The 19995-nt window shown below is 43.1% G+C and overlaps 1 protein-coding gene across 7 annotated transcripts in view; it reads left to right on the top strand.

Annotated features, from left to right (window-relative positions):
- Positions 1-19995, top strand: part of ttll10 (tubulin tyrosine ligase like 10) — a 210345-nt gene that overhangs the window by 186317 nt on the left and 4033 nt on the right. For all 7 annotated transcript variants that reach the window (XM_062965526.1, XM_062965527.1, XM_062965528.1 and 4 more), the window contains 9 exons: positions 2994-3083; positions 4805-4973; positions 7302-7420; positions 9704-9818; positions 13279-13364; positions 13502-13673; positions 17722-17893; positions 19097-19237; positions 19558-19674. In XM_062965526.1, the coding sequence (XP_062821596.1) occupies positions 2994-3083; positions 4805-4973; positions 7302-7420; positions 9704-9818; positions 13279-13364; positions 13502-13673; positions 17722-17893; positions 19097-19237; positions 19558-19674 (1181 nt within the window). The remainder of the gene's footprint in view (positions 1-2993; positions 3084-4804; positions 4974-7301; positions 7421-9703; positions 9819-13278; positions 13365-13501; positions 13674-17721; positions 17894-19096; positions 19238-19557; positions 19675-19995) is intronic.

Below are 19995 nucleotides of genomic sequence, written 5' to 3'. Positions count from 1 at the left end.
AGATCCCAAAACCTTTTAGGGCAGGAATGGGAACTGTTATGCCTTGAGGTTAAATCCATCCCTCCTTGTGATGTTCTTCAGACTGGATATTCCCCATTTGGTAGCTTTCTGGAATTTGTGCTTAGCTTTTGTCCTTTTTGAGAAGGCTTAAAATGCCTCTCCGAAATCTTCGATCCTGGATGTATGGGCTTTCAATCTATATCTAGAAAAGAGTGATGGCATCACGGCGACCCACAAAACAACAAAACTACAGGCCCCCCCAACCTCAAAATTTGACAACACAACCCATCATCCACGGCTCTAGGTTGATACAACAAAAAGAAAAGAAAAATAAAGTCCTAATTAGAGGGAGAGGAATAATTGTTTTTATCCAATTGCTGCCAGTTACAAGGCTAAGCTCCGCATATAGACCCCCTCTATCGTCACCACTTTCACAGTACACAAACAACCAAATGCATACTAAACATAAAGACAACCATACAACACACATTCAATACCACCGCTACCTCAACAATTTCTCACCAACACCACCAGACAACGGCACAGCAACGCGTGGCCGGGCACAGCTAGTCTTTAATAGATGGGTATTCTGGTCCCGCTCCTTTGTTTCTGATTCTGCAACCCCTGAGAACTTCTTTTGAACCTTGGGTTCAAAAGTAACGTATTAGAATCCTAGTGGAGTCCAAGGAAGGACTCGCTATTTCTTCCACCCATTCTTCTTTCATTCCGCCCCCAGTTCTTATAAAACTGTTCTGGCTTATATAGGATGGATGAATGAAAGACCTTTGGATGCCTGTGAGAAAGCATCTGCCCTTCGCCTAGGCTTCCGTTGGTATCCATACTACGACAAAGCAGGTGAGACCCGCAGGGGGACGGCCAAGGCGGAAAGACGCACGGGAAAGAGCAAGCAAAGGGTTAAGAGCGCACCACTTTATAAACAACGAGGTGAGGTTACAACAAAAGCATTGTCCCGCAATGCAAGTTGTTGTTTAGTCGTGATGGTCTCATGCTTTTGGTTGAATCTAGGATTGTTGGCTTGTTGTATCTGCGGGAGAGAACATACCAAACAGAAGGCTGCTGTTGTGTTCGCAACATCTCCTCGTCTCTCTCGACCAGGGTTTCGTAATATTTTCCCACTTGTGACCCCTTTCCATCCAATAATTTTTTATGCAATTCCGGGTGTATAGGAATTAGCGGTCACGGTTAGCACAGACCAAACAGAAGGCCGCTGTTGTGTTCGCAACATCTCCTCGTCTCTCTCGACCAGGGTTTCGTAATATTTTCCCACTTGTGACCCCTTTCCATCCAATAATTTTTTATGCAATTCCGGGTGTATAGGAATTAGCAGTCACGGTTAGCACATACCAAACAGAAGGCCGCTGTTGTGTTCGCAACATCTCCTCGTCTCTCTCCTTCATAATATTTTCCCACTTGCGACCCCTTCCCATCCAATAATTTTTTATGCAGTTCCGGGAGTATAGGAATTAGCGGTCACGGTTAGCACATACCAAACAGAAGGCCGCTGTTGTGTTCGCAACATCTCCTCGTCTCTCTCGACCAGGGCTTCGTAATATTTTCCCACTTGCGGCCCCTTTCCATCCAATAATTTTTTATGCAATTTCGGGTGTATAGGAATTAGCGGTCATGGTTAGCACGGCTACAGAAAATCTTGCCGACCACAAGCTGTGGATCGGGGCGAGCTTCCACTGTGAGCCCGGCTTCTGCTTACCTAGCAATTCGATAACAGCTGTGAGTCGATAAATAGGTACCGTTTAAGCGGGGAGGTATTTTAATCTATATATATAAAAGAGTGATGGCATCATGGCGGCCCACAAAACAACAAAACTACAGGCCCCTCAACCTCGAAATTTGACAATACAACCCATCATCTACGCCTCTCGGTTGATACAACAAAAAGAAAAGAAAAATAAAGTCCTAATTAGAGAGAGAGGAATTATTGCTTTTATCCAATTGCTGCCAGTTAGAAGGCTAAGCTCCTCCAACTTGGTCTCCTAGCAACCCAATAAAAAATAATTAAAAAACACTAAAAATTAATACAATAAAATACTATAATAACAGAAAATAACTAAAAATAATACAAGAAAATAAAATATAATAAATAAAAATATAACTTACAATAAAATTAATAAAAAAATTGCAAATAACGTCAAAAATTACACAACAATTTTTAACCAATACCACCACCACTTTGCCACAGCAACGTGTGGCCAGGCACAGCTAGTGGCACCATAAGGAACTAGCTGGCGATCAAAAAAAGAAGTCTCATCGACATGGAGAATGGAGCAACACCACGGAATCGAGCACAACTTCCAAGATGCCGAAGATGGGAAATGCCTATATACCTCTATCTGTTGTCTGTCCTGTCCGTGTATAACGGCATTGCATGTTTGCTGTATATGTATTTTTATCCTTTATAATTTTATCTTGTAAATCGCCTAGAGCATCTTGGATGGAGGGCGATTAATAAGTAATTAAATGATTATGATGATGATGATGATGATATGTATTCTGTCATCCGCCCTGAGTCCCCTTCAGGGTGAGAAGGGCGGAATATAAATACTGTCAATAAATAAATAACTCTTGTGTGTGTTGGATTAGGAATTTGAAAAACTCTGGTCAGACACACTTTCCACCTCAGAGGAAGCCAATGGCAAATGTTGCTGAAATAAATCTTGCCAAGAAAAAATTTGAGGATAATGTTGTCATAAATTGGAACCAACCTGAAAGCACATAATAAGAGCTGATAGTACGAGTAGCATTTCAATATTGCCATACAATACATGCCACATGTATTTTTGGGCTATCTCAGAAAAACACTGGAATGTCTGAAAAACGGGTCAAAACTGCAAAATTTTCACAATTTTCTGCCTGTTAAGAAAAATCCATATTTCAGCCAGGAATAGGTATGTAACTGTGAATGTTCTTCTTCCCATTGCTACCAATAAATACCTATTTGTTTTCTTGCTTTGTAGATTCTAAGTGCGTAACCAGCAAGAAGGAGAAGCCCGTGCAAATGTTTGAAAACCGAATGCCGGAAGACGTGAAAGTACAAAAGCAAAGGAGTAGGCATCCTGGTTTGGTTTCCCCCTTTGCTCCCATTTCTGTAGACTCCTCGTTGATATTGAAATTCCGTAATATGTAGTCGTGAAAGTTATAGTGGGATCACAGTGCTAAAAGTGTGTAGTGTGAAAGGCTGAAACTGTGAGCTTTAGCCTGTAACAACACCAAAGCTCTTCCAATAAGATAGACTTCATCACGTTGAAGCAAACTAGAGCTTAGCCAGACTCCGTGTTGAAATGAAACGGATGATTTCCCTCACTTCATCACACTGTTAAATCTATCCATATTCTTTCAGTTGATTTGCCATCACACTGTAGAGATTTGGCCTTTTTTTTACGCTTGTATTCATGGTCCCATTACTACTATCCTATCCATTACTACACAAAACGAATGACGACATTTTTGTAGGAAACGAGAGGCGACACGAAAACGAAAGCCGCAGTTACCGTGCTTGCTTTCGTTTTCCTTTCGTTTCTGCTTCGTAAGAATAAGCAGGTACTGACAGAGGGCTGCAGTGCTTTCTCATTACATCTGATGTGTGCCAATGGGTAATAATAATATAATAATAATAATAGCAATAATAGCAATAGTACTCTGGAGAAGACCCAAACATTTTAAAAATTGGTGGGCTAAAAAGGGTTGAAATGCTCTCCGTGTGTGGCGATTCTCATCCCTCTAGCCCAGTGGTTCCCAAACTTATTTGGCCTGCCTTTCCAGAAATAATATGACTCAGCACCCCCTGGAAAGGGGGGCGTGGCTTAGAGGGGTGGGCGTGACTCTTGCTTAACAGGGCGGGGCTGAGCCTCTCCCCCAGTCCAAGATGCAGGGCTGGGAGGGGGTGGTGGGCGGGGCCACAAATGGGCAGCCAGGACTGGGATGGGCAGAGTTGTGAGCTCTGAGGCAGGGCTGAGCTTTTATCCTTGTTCTGTGGTGCCTGCAGGGCTAGAGGAGGGGGCGGGGCCTCTTCCCAAGTGCCTGATGGGGCTGAACCTCTATACCCCACCCTCGTGTTCTAACAAGTGCCTCAGGGGAGGTATATAGAGGCTCAGCCCTGTCTCGTACTCTTGGGAAGAGGCCCCACCCCTAGCTCCACTTTTTAGTCCTAAAAGGCCTCTCAGGAGAGGTATAGAGGCTCAGCCCTGTCTCAGGCTCTTGGAAGGAGGCCCCGCCCCCTTCCCTAGCTCTGCCCTCTGTGTCCCAACAAGCGCCTCAGGAGAGGTATAGATTCTCAGCCCTGTCTTGGGCTCTTGGGACGAAGCCACGGCCACTCCTCTAGCTCTGCCCCCTATGTGTCCTAACAGGCGCCTCAAATGTTTAGCCCTCTCTCCGGCACTTGTGAAGAGGCCCCGCCCCTCCTCTGTCCCCGCCCCCGTGCCCTAATAGGTGCCATCACCGCCTCCCTGGATCGCTCCAGCGCCCACCAGGGGGCGGTAGCACCCACTTTGGGAATCACTGCTCGGAAGCCCTCTCATTGCAGCTAATGGCCCAAACCTTTTCGTTTTTTCGTCAGCCAGATGAAATTTCTGTTCGTATAGTCGCCCAATTTTCATTAGCGAGAACAAATACGAAAATGAGACCAAACGAATGAAACTACACAAAACAAATAGCAATTCCATACAAAATCACAACACTAGTGACCGGACCCTTGCCAATTTTGGGGGCTGGGATTTAAGGTGGGTTTTGGGGGCCACCACTAACCTTTTGCCTTCTTTTGCCTTTCCAGGCAATCACAGCTTGGCTGAAGGGGAGCCAACAAGTGAAACCAAACCCAAAGTGCCCAAAACGATAGTCAAAGCAACACCCCGAATGAGTCAGCCAGAGGAGAAGAAGCCAGAAGACGTCCTCGGATCAGGGCCTTTCTTTTATATCGGAGGAGCTAATGGGGTTGATATGTAAGGATGTCCAGAATCACCTCCCACTCTTATTTCTTTCAGTTTTCTTAGCTTAATTCCTCCCTTAGCGAGTTGATTTGGGGAAATAATTCATTAAAAAAATTAAGTGAGGCTGGGAAGACTTCTATGCAAAATACGTGCTCTGGAAATACCGATGACCACTGCACCACACAAAGAGTCCAGGAAAATAAGCAAACAGTTTGTTGTAAAAACCATATAAAAAGCATATAAAATAAGGAATAAGAAAGGAAGATATATAATCCAAAAACGTTTAGCAAAAGGGGATAATCAAACAGTAATCCAAAGTCCAGGAACAAGCAAGAATCACAGATAGCAGAAGTCCACAATCAGGAAGATATAACTAGTAAAAATTTGATCAAGAGTACATTAATATAACATAGAAAACTTAAATCCAGCATCAAAGCTTGACTTAAACCAGGCACAAGAGAACTCAGGCTTAGCTTCTTACTCTAACACAGTGTTGCCTGAACTGGCCTTAAGGTAAACAACTTATTGCTTAATAGACACCCATGAAATCATTCTGTTTCCCATGAATTTCTTTCCCAGCTTTCTCACATAATCTCTCTGAATGACGTAATCTATTTTTGGCTCTAATTTATAAACAAAGACCTTTGTTGATCTCCATAGCTGCAGGTGGGTTCTCATGGCAACCCTCCTTATCACTCAACTCTTCACTCAAATCCTTATCTGCTGTTGCTACTTCTGACTCCCCTGAATGCCCTTGAGGCCCATACTTTCGGAGCCAGTTTTTTCACACAGAGAGCCATCATTTCCCTGACTTGAGGACCCATCGCTTTGTGCCACAGACAAGCTCACAATCCTCTCTAAATCATCAGTTAAGCCATCAGCCTCTGGTGACTGATCTACAGCATGCTCAATGTATGCCTAGCTTCAGCAGACACCTCTATGTAATTCTTCACCAGTTTCATTCTTAAATGTAGGATTCTTGTCTCAGCAGGATGTCCTGACATGCAAGAAACCCATTTTTAACTTGAGAAAGCCTTCCAAATACTCTATTTAGAAATAAACTAGCTGTGCCCGGCCACGCGTTGCTGTGGCATTTTCTGGTGGTGTTGGTTAAAAATTGTGGAGTAAGTGGTGGTATTGAATGTCTTTTGTATGGTTGTCTTTATGTTTAGTATGCATTTGGTTGTTTGTGTAGTGTGAAAGTGGTGAGGGTAGAGAGGGTCTATGTTCCTGTGTAGTATTGTATAGTATTCATACGTTGTCCATGTGTTGTGAATGGTTGGATTGTGTCCTGCTTCATAGTTGGAAGGGTTGGGCTGGATGGCCCTTAGGGGTCTCTCCAAACTCTTGGATTCTATGCTTCTATTATTATTATTATTATTATTATTATTATTATTATTATTATTTTATTATGACACAGCAAACAAGATCGATATGCTGGATTTCATATCATGAAATCACAAGCCGAACACTTCCCAAGTTATTATTATTATTATTATTATTATTATTATTATTATTATTATTATTATGCCTGTTGGCCTCTGGCCCTTTCCTTTTCCCTCTCAGCCGCATGTCGTCCTTTCGAATGGTGATCTCTGCCGGCTGTCTTTTTCCTCACCCGGTGTGGTTTGGGGATGTTGGGAAAGATGGCGGCGGCGACGGAAATAGGCGAGCATGCGAGGGGCGGATGTGCTGGGCACGCGCCGGTTCCTCTTCTGCGCAGGCGCAATAGTTTTTTCCTGTTTTTTTGGTCCCGGTTCAGTTCCAGATGTTGGGTTTTGTTGTAGGAACCTAGCGGCAAGGCCGTTGGGTTCTGTTGCCAAGTTTCGTGGTTCTGTGGCTTTTAGTTTTGTTGTTTACTTCTGGGCCCAAATTTCATTACATTTTTATATATATAGACACTCTATTTAAAGATAAGGGTATCGGAGAGTATGGTCAAGGATGGGATGCTGAAGGGGGAAATCCTCTACTAGAGAGCTCTAGTGTCTGTGCTGACTACAGATCCCAGGATTCCAGAGGAAATGGGATAATAGCACTATAATTGTGTAGTAGGGACTGCTCTGCCTTGACCCTCTTTTATATTTTTTCGAATGGATTTTAATCACTCTGTCCCATTTTTTTTTGCCATTGTTAGTTAGTAAGCCCTCCACATTGACACACTTGTAGAATCATTCGCTGAGAGTGTTTTTTAAAATGGGGATTTCAAGAGCTCAGATCTGATTAAGCCTTCGTTAACAGTGCGGATTACGCCGCCGTGACTTCCTCCAAGGAGAGACTGACGAAGAAGAAGAAGAGGAAGAAGAAGGCATGACCAAAACCCTTTCTTTCCTCCTAATGCAGACTGAACCTCTACTGCAAGAACAAGGGCTGGCAGCGTATCTATGACAACCGGAGGGAGGATTATCTCCTGAAATGGTCCGAAATCAAGTTCAGAGACACTTATTACGCCTTCAGAGAAGGTAAAGGAGGTCCTGCTTGGGGTGGAGAGTTGGTTTAGGATCGGAATTATATTCCAAGGAGGCAACTTTCACAAATGTGTCTCCAGATATCCCATGCTCAGACTTTCATCTGCCCCATATTGGTTGGGAATTATGATTGTCCCACCTCTTTGGAAGCCACCAAATGTAGATGGTGGATTTTGAAAAAAAATAGCAATCATAAGCTTATTGAAAAGGAAAAATAATATCATATCCGTTTGGCAAATGTGAATTTTTATGAACATCTGGAGGCCACCTTTTGCAAACCACTAGTCAAGAAAAGGCGTGGCCTTCTTAGAAGTCAACAAGTGATATTCACAAGCATTCTTGTAATGGCACACAGGTAACTCAGCTGTTAGACTGCCAAGGATAAATACAAAAAAAAATTACAAAAATATACAGTAGAGTCTCACTTATCCAACACTTGGTTATCCAACATTCTGGATTATCCAATGCATTTTTGTAGTCAATGTTTTCAATACATCATATTTTGGTGCTAAATTCGTAAATACAGTAATTACTACATAGCATTATTGCGTATAGAACTACTTTTTCTGCCAAATTTGTTGTCTAACATGATGTTTTGGTGCTTCATTTGTAAAATCATAACCTATTTTGATGTTTAATAGGCTTTTCCTTAATGCCTCCTTATTATCCAACATATTCGCTTATCCAACATTCTGCCAGCCCGTTTATGTTGGATAAGTGAGACTCTATTGTATTTGGTTTTATGACGTTTCTTTGAAGTTGCAGTTGTAGTCGCCCACAACATATACTCTCCCTTGAAATCTCTTAGTTTAAAATATAAAATTTAAAAATTCTTTAGAAAAATAACATATCTTCTTTACTCACAAAAATATCTTGTATTAAATCACCATACAGGCACATTTCTTAGTAAAGTTCAGTTATAGATAGGATGTAGCTTCTCTGTGTTGAGAACACATTCTTTTTTTTAAATACTTTTTATTAAGATTTCTTTTATAATACAATAATATAATAGTAATAAAGAAGGAAAAGGAAAAAGGAAAAAAGAAAAGAGAAAAAGAAAGGTTAATATATAGATATGAAAAAAGGGACATAAATAGAACAGATTTAAGACTGCAAGTTATAATATCTATTTTACTATGTGCATTACCTACACTAAATTGTGTATATTCTGGAAAAAATTAATTAAAATTTTGTTATTATTGTTATAGTTACTTAATTGCAGTATATAGAAGAATATATATATGTGTGTGTGTGTGTGTGTGTGTGTGTGTGTGTGTGTATATATATAGAGAGAGAGAGCATAGGCGAAGAAGAGATTGAGATATAAACAAAGGTTAAAATTATCAGGATTGAGAAACGATGTTACATAGCAAAATGATTGGGTGTTTTGACTTCCAGAGGTCTGTTCCTTTTCTATTTTTCTGTTCTATTCTTGTTCTTTTCTCCCTTTCTTCTTTCTTCCACTTTGTTTTTGTACATAGTTTTGTTTTTACGAATAGTTCTTATCATATCAATATTTTTTTATTCTTTAACATGAGATATTCATTCACTTGTTTCCAGTTGGTTTCCTTTATTTTCATTCCTTTATTCTTAGTCATGAGAAAGGTAAGCCTATCCATATTTCTAATTTCTAAGATTTTTGTAATCCAGGTTTCTTCATCAGGTATATCTTGATTTTTCCATAACTTAGCATAACACAGTCTTGCGGCTGTGGTCAGTAAGAATAACAATTTGTCTGTATTTTTTTCCATCTTTATTTCATTCTTAAGTCCAAAGTATAATTGTACTCACAGAAGTCCAAAATCATACTTGTTGAAGTCCACAAGCAACTCATTCTATTGAAGCCCAAACACATACTGATAACAAAATGGAGTCCTGTGTCTGAATGTGCTCAGTACAATCATATGACTATAGCCCCTCCTACACCAAAGAAGTCAATCACTGGCAAATCAACATATACTGTATGTTAGCCAATATATACATTACTCAACACAATACAACATTTATTATGGTCCATAGACTCATCAGAAAACGTTTTCTGATGGGTATATGGACCGTAATAGATGTTGTTGTCTAAATGTAGATGCAACAGATGTTGTTGTTGGAAGGTTCCTATTTCCAACAATGGATGAGGTCCAAGGTAGAGCCAACCTGCTTCCCTTGGATATTTGAGCCTCATTTGGCTGGGAGATTGTGGGAACTGTAGTCCAGAATTTACCAGGAATATCTGTCAATTCTTCCTACCTCCTTACAGTTTGATGCCTTCTTTCTTCCCAGGAGAACAGATGCTCTACCAAATCCCAAACAACAAGATCCTCACCACCAAGATAGGCCTTCTCATGAACCTCCGGGAGTACGAACGGGTCATGAGGAAGGTCAACCGGGTTGCGAAGTAAGACCCAGCTCATTCCACGACACTTATATTCATTTGTTGATCACAATTTCCTTTAATATGATAGTTATTAGCCTTTAGGGAGCAAAATAAGACATCCCCTGAAAATAAGACCTAGCGTGTCTTTGGGAGCAAAAATTAATATCAGAGACTGTCTTATTTTCGGGGAAACACGGTAATATATCAAAAATAGTGTGTGACTTAGAATCATTGAATACATGTCTCAGAATCATGGGATACACACACACATACCACCCATGATTCTAAGATGCAACTCATATTTTTGAGATGTTTATAGGGGGAAAAGTACATCTCGGAATCGAGGAAATACAATATATATACCGTATATACTCGAAGATAAGCCGGGTTTCTCAGCCCTATTTTTAAGCTGAAAAAGCCTCCCCTGGCTTATAGTCAGATCAAGGACAAGGCCAGCAATGGAGCCTGCAGGATATTGCTTGCAATATGTGATCTATTTCTCTCTTCTCCACCCTTTTCAGTGTGTTTTCTTTTGCAAAGCCTCCCTCGCTCTTAACCAAGGGAATGTTTTGAAAAGACACCCTTGCAAGTCAGGAAGAAGAAATATATATATCTTATAATCTTATAAAAGCATTTTCTCCTGAAATATTTGTTAAACTCTCCTACAGATATATAGACATTAACCCCTTGCAAGCTTTTGCAATCCTTATGTACCTATATAGTTTCGGAGCTAGAGGAGTGGGCGTGGCTTCTTCCCAAGAGCCCGAGACAGGGCTGAGATTCTATACCTCTCCTGAGGCGCTTGTTGGGACACAGCGGGGCCTCCTTCCAAGAGCCCAAGACAGGGCTGAGCCTCTATAGCTCTCCTGACAAGCCTTTTAGGACTAAAGGGCAGGGCTAGGGGTGTGGCCTCTTCCCAACAGCACGAGACAGGGCTGAGCCTCTATACCTCTCCTGAGAGGCCTTTTAGGACTAAAGGGTGGGGCTAGGGGTGGGGGCGGGGCCTCCTTCCAAGAGCCTGAGACAGGGCTGAGCCTCTATACCTCTCCTGAGAAGCCTTATAGGACTCAAGAGCAGGGCTAGAGGTGTGGCCTTTTCCCAAGAGCATGAGACAGGGCTGAGCCTCTATACCTCTCCTGAGAGGCCTTTTGGGATTAAAGGGCGGGGCTAGGGGTGGGGGCGGGGCCTCTACCCAAGAGCCCGAGACAGGGCTGAGCCTCTATATCTCTCCTGAGAAGCCTTTTAGGACTAAAGGGTGGGGCTAGGGGCGTGGCCTCTTGCCAAGAGCCTGAGACAGGGCTGAGCCTCTATACCTCTCCTGAGAGGTCTTTTAGGACTAAAGGGTGGAGCTAGGGGTGGGGGCGTGGCCTCTTCCCAAAGGCATAAGACAGGGCTGAGCCTCTATACCTCTCCTTGATAGAACATGGGGGTGGGGTATAGAGGTTCAGCCCCATCAGGCACTTGGGAAGAGGCCCCGCCCCCTCCTCTAGCCCCGCCCCTTGTTTCCTGGTAGGCACCGCAGGACAAGGATAGAAGCTCAGCTCTACCTCAGAGCTCGTAACTCCGCCCATCCCAGTTCTGGCCACCCATTTGAGCAGGAGCCACGCCCACCTCTCTAAGCCATGCCCCCTTTCCAGGGGTCACTAAGTAATATTTTTTCCGGAAAGAGGGCGGCAGGCCAAAAAAATTGGGAACCACTGAAATACAGTATATGCTTGAACAGGGGAGAGCTATTTGGAGCATCCCAGAAGGCAAAAAGGACTTCCCGTGTTCAGAGAGTCTTCTTTTTTTTTAATGCTCTTCCAAAGCTTGAATCGCTCCCTTCATCTTCCTCCGCGTGATTGTTCAAAACAGAATAAGTGATAGGGCCGAGCCGAAATGCCAACCTCTAAGGGAAGATATTTTTTGCAGGCTACAGAGTGAATTTGGGAGGCTGGCTTTGAACAAAAAGCCAACTTCATAGGAAGTTATTGAGGTCTGCACACCCTTCTTTCCGTGCTGAAAATAATTCACCTGAGAGTGCGGCAATGAATTAGGCAAAACGACAAAAGTAAATACTGTAGCATTATGCAAAAGGGGAGAAAATATGCAAATTGACTCAATTAGAGGAATTGATGCAGGCTGAGATATCCTCCCAGCTTGCCAGTTACTACATTCGGAGAGATAGATACCGCTTGCTTGATGAAGCTGAGAAGAGGGGAGAAAGGACATTTGTAAGAGCAAATTGATCTAATCTTATTGCTGGAACATTCAGCAGCCGCTCCTTTGATTTCCTTTCTTGCAAGAGCAAAAAAAAGTTGTGACGTCCCCCCCAAAATGGGTCCATTTTTGCTATAAATTTCGGACTATCTGGCATTGTGGCATTTTCATCACAATGTGAATCAAGGATCCATAAGAGAAGATTTGGATCTAGATTTAAAAAATCTATTTCCCGCCTAGAATAGGGTATATTATGTGCAAAAACGAATTTTACGCAGAATTGGTTTGCAACTACAAGTAGTCTTCTAAAACCATACAATTTTCTTATAGTGTCTAAGTCAGTGGTTCTCAACCTGTTGGCCATGAGGACAAAAATCCGGTCCACGAACTTCCTTCCTCTTTATTTATTTTATTTATTTATTGCATTGGATAGACCACATCAGCTCTAGATTATTATATATGGTTTTCTGTGGGTGAGCAGATGGAAATACTTACGGTTGAGCATTCAGCTCACAGCAAGCAGAGCGTGAAGTGCCATGTGGCTATAAAAGGATTTAGAGCTTAGGAGGCAAAGATGCAGATATCTGTCTTTATTTGGGTTGCTGATTCAGAAAATTGCATTGGACAGACCACATCAGCTCTTAGATTATTATATATGGTTTTCTGTGAGTGAGCAAATGGTGATACTTTACGGTTGAACATTCAGCTCACAGCAAGCAGAGCGTGAAGTGCCATGTGGCTATAAAAGAATTTAGAGCTTAGGAGGCAAAGATGCAGAGATCCGTCTTTATTTGGGGTGCTGATTCAGAAAATTGCATTGGACAGACCACATCAGCTCTAGATTATTATATATGGTTTTCTGTGGACGAGCAGATGGCGACTACTGGATGGCATATGTTCTGTATCAGAAACTAGAGCTGATGTGGTCTATCCAATGCAATTTTCTGAATCAGCACCCCAAATAACCAAACTGAATCTAAAGTTGACCAAAAACTGATTTGTGGTCCTTGGTCGTAGTGGTCCTTGGTCGTAGTGGTCTCTGGTCAAAGTGGTCCTTGGTCAAAGTGGTCCGTGGTCATAGTCATTCCTGGTCAAAGTGGTCCCTGGTCAAGGGGTCCCTGGTTAAAGTGGTCCCTGGTCAAAGTGGTGCTTAGTCAAATAGTTCCAGGTCAAAGTGGTCCCTGGTCAAAAAAGGTTGGGAACCACTGCTCTATATGACGTTGCATATTTTTAGATCGGGATTGTGAAGAAATGCACTCAATATTGTCCTGGGTTTTCGCAGACTGCTGAGAATGGAAGACTTTTTCCCTGAGACTTTCCGTTTGGACACAAAAGATGAGAGAGAACTCTTCTTTGAAACATACCAAGGTGATCTGTCCTAAAAAAAATTTTTAAACGCACATATTAATGATGGGAGAGGCATTCCATCAAGCAATGGGGTTCCTGAGAATATATCGGTTGACTTAGACCTAGTACACTACAATGGCTCTCTCTTTCCCCTGTAGAACCTCATATTTGGATCTGCAAGCCAACCAGTTCGAACCAAGGCCGAGGGATCTTTCTCCTGAAGAACCAGGTGGAGGTCAAGGACTTGCAAGCCAGGCTCCAGAACATCGAAGAAGACCCCATGTACAAGAAGCTGCCCTACCGAATTCCCCCGGCGAGAATCGTGCAAAGGTAGTCAAATCTAGAAATGTGGAGGTCCTGTCACAACAGCTCCAGTCTCCAACTGTTGGCTGGTTCTGAGAAATGTTGAGTGCTGTTTTGGCAAGGGTTGGGGACCTCTTGTAGGCCAAAGGCCAGGTTCAGTTTTGGAGATGTTCTCAGGGAGCCAGTGATGGACAGGAACAAGGCCAAAAGGGCTGAAAAGGCCAAAATGTTTGGCAAAGGTCTGGTCCATGGAACCCAAGGTCCCATAAACAGTGAAGAAGAGCTCAGATTGAAATCCTGGTGCCTTCAAGTAGGGCTGGGAGGACGTCTTCTTGAAACCTTGAGAGCCAGAGTGGGTATCATTGAGACTTGGGTCAATGAGTTGATTCAGTCAACCAGAGTTGACCCAGAGTCATCCAGAGTTGTCTCAGAGTCAACCAGAGTCAACCAGAGTTGTCCCAGAGTCAACCAGAGTTTGCCCAGAATCAACCAGAGTTGTCCCAGAGTCAACCAGAGTTGGCCCAGAGTCAACCAGAGTTGTCCCAGAGTCAACCAGAGTTGTCCCAGTCAACTAGAGTTGTCCCAGAGTCAACCAGAGTTATCTCAGAGTCAACCAGAGTTGGCTCAGAGTCAACCAGAGTTGGCTCAGAATCAACCAGAGTTGTCCCAGAGTCAACCAGAGTTGGCCTAGAGTCAACCAGAATTGTCCAAGAGTCAACCAGAGTTGTCTCAGAGTCAATCAGAGTTGACTCAGAATCGACCAGTTGACCCAGAGTCAACCAGAGTTGTCCCAGAGTCAACCAGAGTTGGCTCAGAGTCAACCAGAGTTGGCTCAGAGTCAACCAGAGTTGTCCCAGAGTCAACCAGAGTTGGCCTAGAGTCAACCAGAATTGTCCCAGTCAACCAGAGTTGTCTCAGAGTCAATCAGAGTTGACTCAGAATCGACCAGTTGACCCAGAGTCAACCAGAGTTGTCCCAGAGTCAACCAGAGTTGGCTCAGAGTCAACCAGAGTTGGCTCAGAGTCAACCAGAGTTGTCCCAGAGTCAACCAGAGTTGGCCTAGAGTCAACCAGAATTGTCCCAGAGTCAACCAGAGTTGTCTCAGAGTCAATCAGAGTTGACTCAGAATCGACCAGTTGACCCAGAGTCAACCAGAGTTGTCCCAGAGTCAACCAGAGTTTGCCTAGAGTCAATCAGAGTTGTCCCAGAGTCAACCAGAGTTGTCCCAGAGTCAACCAGAGTTGTCCCAGAGTCAACCAGAGTTGGCCTAGAGTCAACCAGAATTGTCCCAGAGTCAACCAGAGTTGTCTCAGAGTCAATCAGAGTTGACTCAGAATCGACCAGTTGACCCAGAGTCAACCAGAGTTGTCCCAGAGTCAACCAGAGTTTGCCTAGAGTCAATCAGAGTTGTCCCAGAGTCAACCAGAGTTGTCCCAGAGTCAACCAGAGTTGTCTCAGAGTCAATCAGAGTTGTCCCAGTGTCAACCAGAGTTGTCCCAGAGTCAATCAGAGTTGTCCCAGAGTCAACCAGAGTTGTCCCAGAGTCAACCAGAGTTGTCCCAGAGTCAACCAGAGTTGTCTCAGAGTCAATCAGAGTTGACTCAGAAGCAACCAGTTGACCCAGAGTCAACCAGTTGTCTCAGAGTCAATCAGAGTTGACTCAGAATCGACCAGTTGACCCAGAGTCATCCAGAGTTGTCTCAGAGTCAACCAGAGTTGAACCAGAATCAACCAGAGTTTTTTCTGAGTCAACCAGAGTTGACCCAGAGACAACCAGAGCTGAACATGTCCAACCAGAATTGACCTTCTGGTATTCGATTGTTATGGAAGTCAAGAATTCTTATTATAGGCATTTCTAGCTTTCTGTGCTCAAAGGCTTAGTATACCTTGTATTTGACTTTGTGTGTGTGTGTTTTGGTTGTTGTTTTTAATTCCATCTCATTGGCAGACAGATCATTAGCATTTTAACAGGTGGGGAGAGAGAAATGAGGGAAGGAGAGATTGGAGATTATGTTTGTCTGGAAATCTAAAGGGAGCTTCAAAGAGACAGCTGCACGTCAAAGACTTCGCATTGTGTGTAAACTGAATACCCTTCGAACACTGGAAATAACCAGGCAGCTGCATCGGAGGCGGAAACCCGGGGAAGAATTACTCCTGCTTGGGAGATTCATGTTTCCTAAGCCTTTTATTACTATTTATAGCCTTTTAAATGCTTGATTTCAAAAATGCAAAGGGGGAAAAAAAATCACGCAGCACCTAAGGTCAGAATAATCAAATCGAATCAAAGGAGGGCTTGGTGAACAGCAATGATACTGTTTTCCGGGCATCTCAATTATGCATTCGGTTTAAGATGCTTATTATCATCACAAACAATGTGGCGCTAGGGCTGCGGGAAAGCAATCGGTTTCAAATTCTCCCACATTTGCATTTATGAACATTTCTGTCTCCTCCCTGAAGTTGAAGCAAATGTGCAAATTTGGGTCAGTTCTTTAACAAGGCACCTTTACTCTCCTATGTATTCTATTTATGTAGTTGTTAGACATGTCCAAAAAATCGTTTTGAATCGTATATCGGAATTATTTCGGATTGTTCTCGCTTTTTGATACGCATTCCGAGACATTGTCTCACAGCGCAACCAGCAATGTAATTCGAACCATTGTTGGCCCATTCTCTTAATTGTCTCTTAATGTTTCGTTAATTTTTTTTCCCCATAACATTTTTTTAAAATATATTTTTAAAAATATATTTTTTAAAATTTTGTTTCTGCAACCTACCTTGAATGGGAGCTTAGCGCAGCCTAACATGGCTGCCGCTCCCCGGCCAATCAGAAGCTTCCACGATGGACACAAAGGTGGGGGCTAACGTCCTCTGCGTCCACATGGAAGATTGCCATACAAGCCCAGTGTGTAGCGATTGCGCATGCGCGTCCGCCATTTTGAAACATTTAGAATAATTACGAATTTTCGGAAATATCCGAAATTTTTGGGTGAAAAAAATCGGAAATACTTTCTATATCGAAGCGCCAGCGCCCCCTACTTTAGAAACGAGAATTGAAACATTTTTTTCATCGATCAGACATGCCTAGTAGTTGTACAAGGCCTTTAGCTCTCTCTGCCAAAGAGGGCTAGTGCCACCCAAACTACAACTCCCATGATTCCATAGCATTGACCCATGGCAGTTAAAGTGATGTCGTCTAGATACACTCTTAGTTTCTCCCGGTGGCTCAATGAGTTAAACCCTTGATTGACTGACAGGTCGCCAGTTCGAATCCAAGGAGAGTGGGCTGAGCTCCCTCTGTCAGCTCCAGCTCCCTATACAGGGACATGAGAGAAGCCTCCCACAGGATGGTAAATCATCAAATATCCAGGCATTTCCTGGGCAACATCCTTGCAGACGGCCAATTCTCTCACACCAGAAGCGACTTGCAGTTTCTCAAGTTGCTCCCGACACAAAAAAGTGACCATAGAATCATAGAATCATAGAGTTCGAAGAGACTTCATGGACCATCCAGTCCAACAGCCACATGGCACTTCACGTTCTGCTTGCTGTGAGCTGAATGCTCAACTATAAGGATTCTGTTTTTATATCTTTGCCTCCTAAGCTCTACATTCTTTACAGCCACATGGCACTTCACTCTCTGCTTGCTGTAAGCTGAATGCTCAACTAAGTATCCTGTTTTTGTATCTTTGCCTCCTAAGCTCTAAATTCTTTACAACCACATGACACTTCGTGCTCTGCTTGCTATGAGCTGAATGCTCAACTATAAGTATCCTGTTTTTGTATCTTTGCCTCCTAAGCTCTACATTCTTTACAGCCACATGACACTTCACACTCTGCTTGCTGTGAGCTGAATGCTTAACTATAAGTATCCCGTTTTTGTATCTTTGCCTCCTAAGCTCTAAATTCTTTACAACCACATGACACTTCACGCTCTGCTTGCTGTGAGCTGAATGCTCAACTAGAAGTATCCTGTTTTTTGCATATTTTTGGATGCTCTGCTGTTTTTGGTAGTTTTCAGTAAGAAAATCCTAACATGTCCAAACTCTGGCTTTATTTCCCCATCTTCTTCCTCCAGATACATTGACAGGCCGTTGCTCCTCGAGGGAAAGAAGTTCGATGTCCGCTCTTATCTCCTCATCTCCTGCACCATGCCATACATGCTCTTCTTTGGCCATGGCTATGTCCGCCTCACATGTATCAAATACGACCCTAGGTCAGAAGACCTCACATCTCATCTGACCAATCAGGTGAGGATAGAAACAAACAGATAGAGACTTCCATTAACCAGTAGCTGGAAGGCTGTCGATGTCTTATGCTATGTGCCTGTTAAGTCCCCCTGTGGATACGGCTGGTAGAATCAAAACCTAGAGAGGTCTTCTTTGTAGGCATCTTCTAGGTCAGAGGTTCCCAACCTTTGGGTCTTCAGGTGTTTTTGACTTCAGCACCCACACTTCTTAACATCTGGTAAGCTGGCTGCGATTTCTGGGAGTTGAAGTCCAAAACACCTGGAGGCCCAAAGTTTGGGAACCACTGTTCTAGGTCCTCCATCAGTTCTGTGATATGCTTCCATTGGACATTGGCCAGAAGTTGCACTGGATGACCTAGAAAAGTTACTGGAGCCACGTTGGTGCAATGGGTTAAACCCTTGAGCAGGCTGAACTGCTGACCTGGAGGTTGGGTTGCTGACCTGATGGCTGCCCGCTCGAATCCGCGAGATGAGACAAGCTCCCATCTGTCAGCTGTAGCTTGTGGAGACATGAGAAAAGCCTCACAGCAGGATGGTAACACATCCGGGCGGCCCCTGGGCAATGTCTCTGTAGACGGCTAATCCTCTTACCTCAGAAGCAGTATGTTCTCAAGTATGTTCTGACACGATTTTAAAAAACCTAGAAAAGTTCTTTGTAGGCTTTTTCTAGGTCCTCCAGCATGAATCTGCTTCTACTAGGGATAGTTCATTTCAATAGAGTTTGCTATTCCACGCCAGTTTTCATTTCCATGGTAAATCCAGGAATATGTCCACAGAGATGTACCATTCCTTGTGCAGAAGGAGAGTCACAGGGAAGGAGATCTTCTAAGCCCATATCTTTGCCCTTCTGTACTTCTTTTTGATGTTGAGGGGTATGTTTCTCATCTCAGTTGCTCGGGGAGTTTTCCCGTGATATGAGATTAGGCCTCCACACAGAGGGAGTGAAGGATAGATTAGACATTCAGAAAGACTCTGTGAGAAGGCCTTGAGACCCATGTTTCAAAGGCATGATCTCATGGCATCTTGGTTGGGCCTGAGCTTAAATTAAGTGATGTTTACTTGGGGTCTTCAGAGCAGACAACATTGTCATAGATTCAGGTTCCTGTTTTAGCTCTCCAACTCATGATTCAAGCTCTCATGTCCGGACTGAATGTGCTTCTGGTGTGCTTTCTTCCCACTCTCTACCCCGTCAAAACCTCCTCAGTATGTGCAGAAGAAGAGCCCTTTGTACCCCCATGTCAAGGAGGAGACGGTGTGGTGCATGGACCGTTTCAACACGTATGTCAATGAAAAATTCAGGGAGATCAAAGGACTACCCAAGGACTGGGTCTTCAATGGATTTACAGTGAGTTCTCATGCCTTGTTCCCATTTCCTGGAATGTAAATTAACATTAAACTGGGGTAAATAAGTCCATAGGGTCCAGGTGGGCCACATCTCACCTACGCCCAATTGTTTCTGTTGTACCCTGTAGTACCTTTCAAAATGGCCGAAGGAAGTATCAATGTGTCACGTCTTGCCACCATTTTGAAAAGGACTGCATAGGAAAGGGCAAGGCTCTGGGATGATTATGGGTGGAGCGTGAGGATATTTAATGACTATGGTCAAAATTTGCATAATAATAATAATAATAATAATAATAATAATTTTATTTTTATTTTTTTCAGAAAAGAATGAAGGAAATCATGTTGCAGTGCTTCCTGGCAGTCAAGTCAAAGTTGGACTGCAAGCTCGGCTATTTCGACCTCATTGGCTGTGACTTCTTGATTGACGAAGACTTTAAGGTACGGTGATATGCAGTTGGCTATATCCCCACTGCCAGGTGCAGATTGATCCCATCATCCACTGAGAACTGCCACATGCCTCTCCCACAACAAAGAGTTAAGGAAAACTGCATACCAATACATAAATATACAATACAATAAGCAATCTGAATTATATACATAACTCATAGCTAGTGGAGTCTGAGTCCTGAACAGTCCCAGATCTGATCACATGGTCTGCAGCCCCACCCACAACATAGAGTTAAGGAAAACTGCATACTGATACATACATATACCATACAGTAAACAATCTGAATTATATACATAACACATAACTAGTGG

The sequence above is a fragment of the Anolis carolinensis genome, unplaced genomic scaffold (genome assembly GCF_035594765.1).
Source record: "Anolis carolinensis isolate JA03-04 unplaced genomic scaffold, rAnoCar3.1.pri scaffold_15, whole genome shotgun sequence".
NCBI lineage: Eukaryota > Metazoa > Chordata > Lepidosauria > Squamata > Dactyloidae > Anolis > Anolis carolinensis.
Note: the sequence above shows the minus strand (reverse complement) of the source record. Positions and strands in the feature narration are given on the sequence as shown.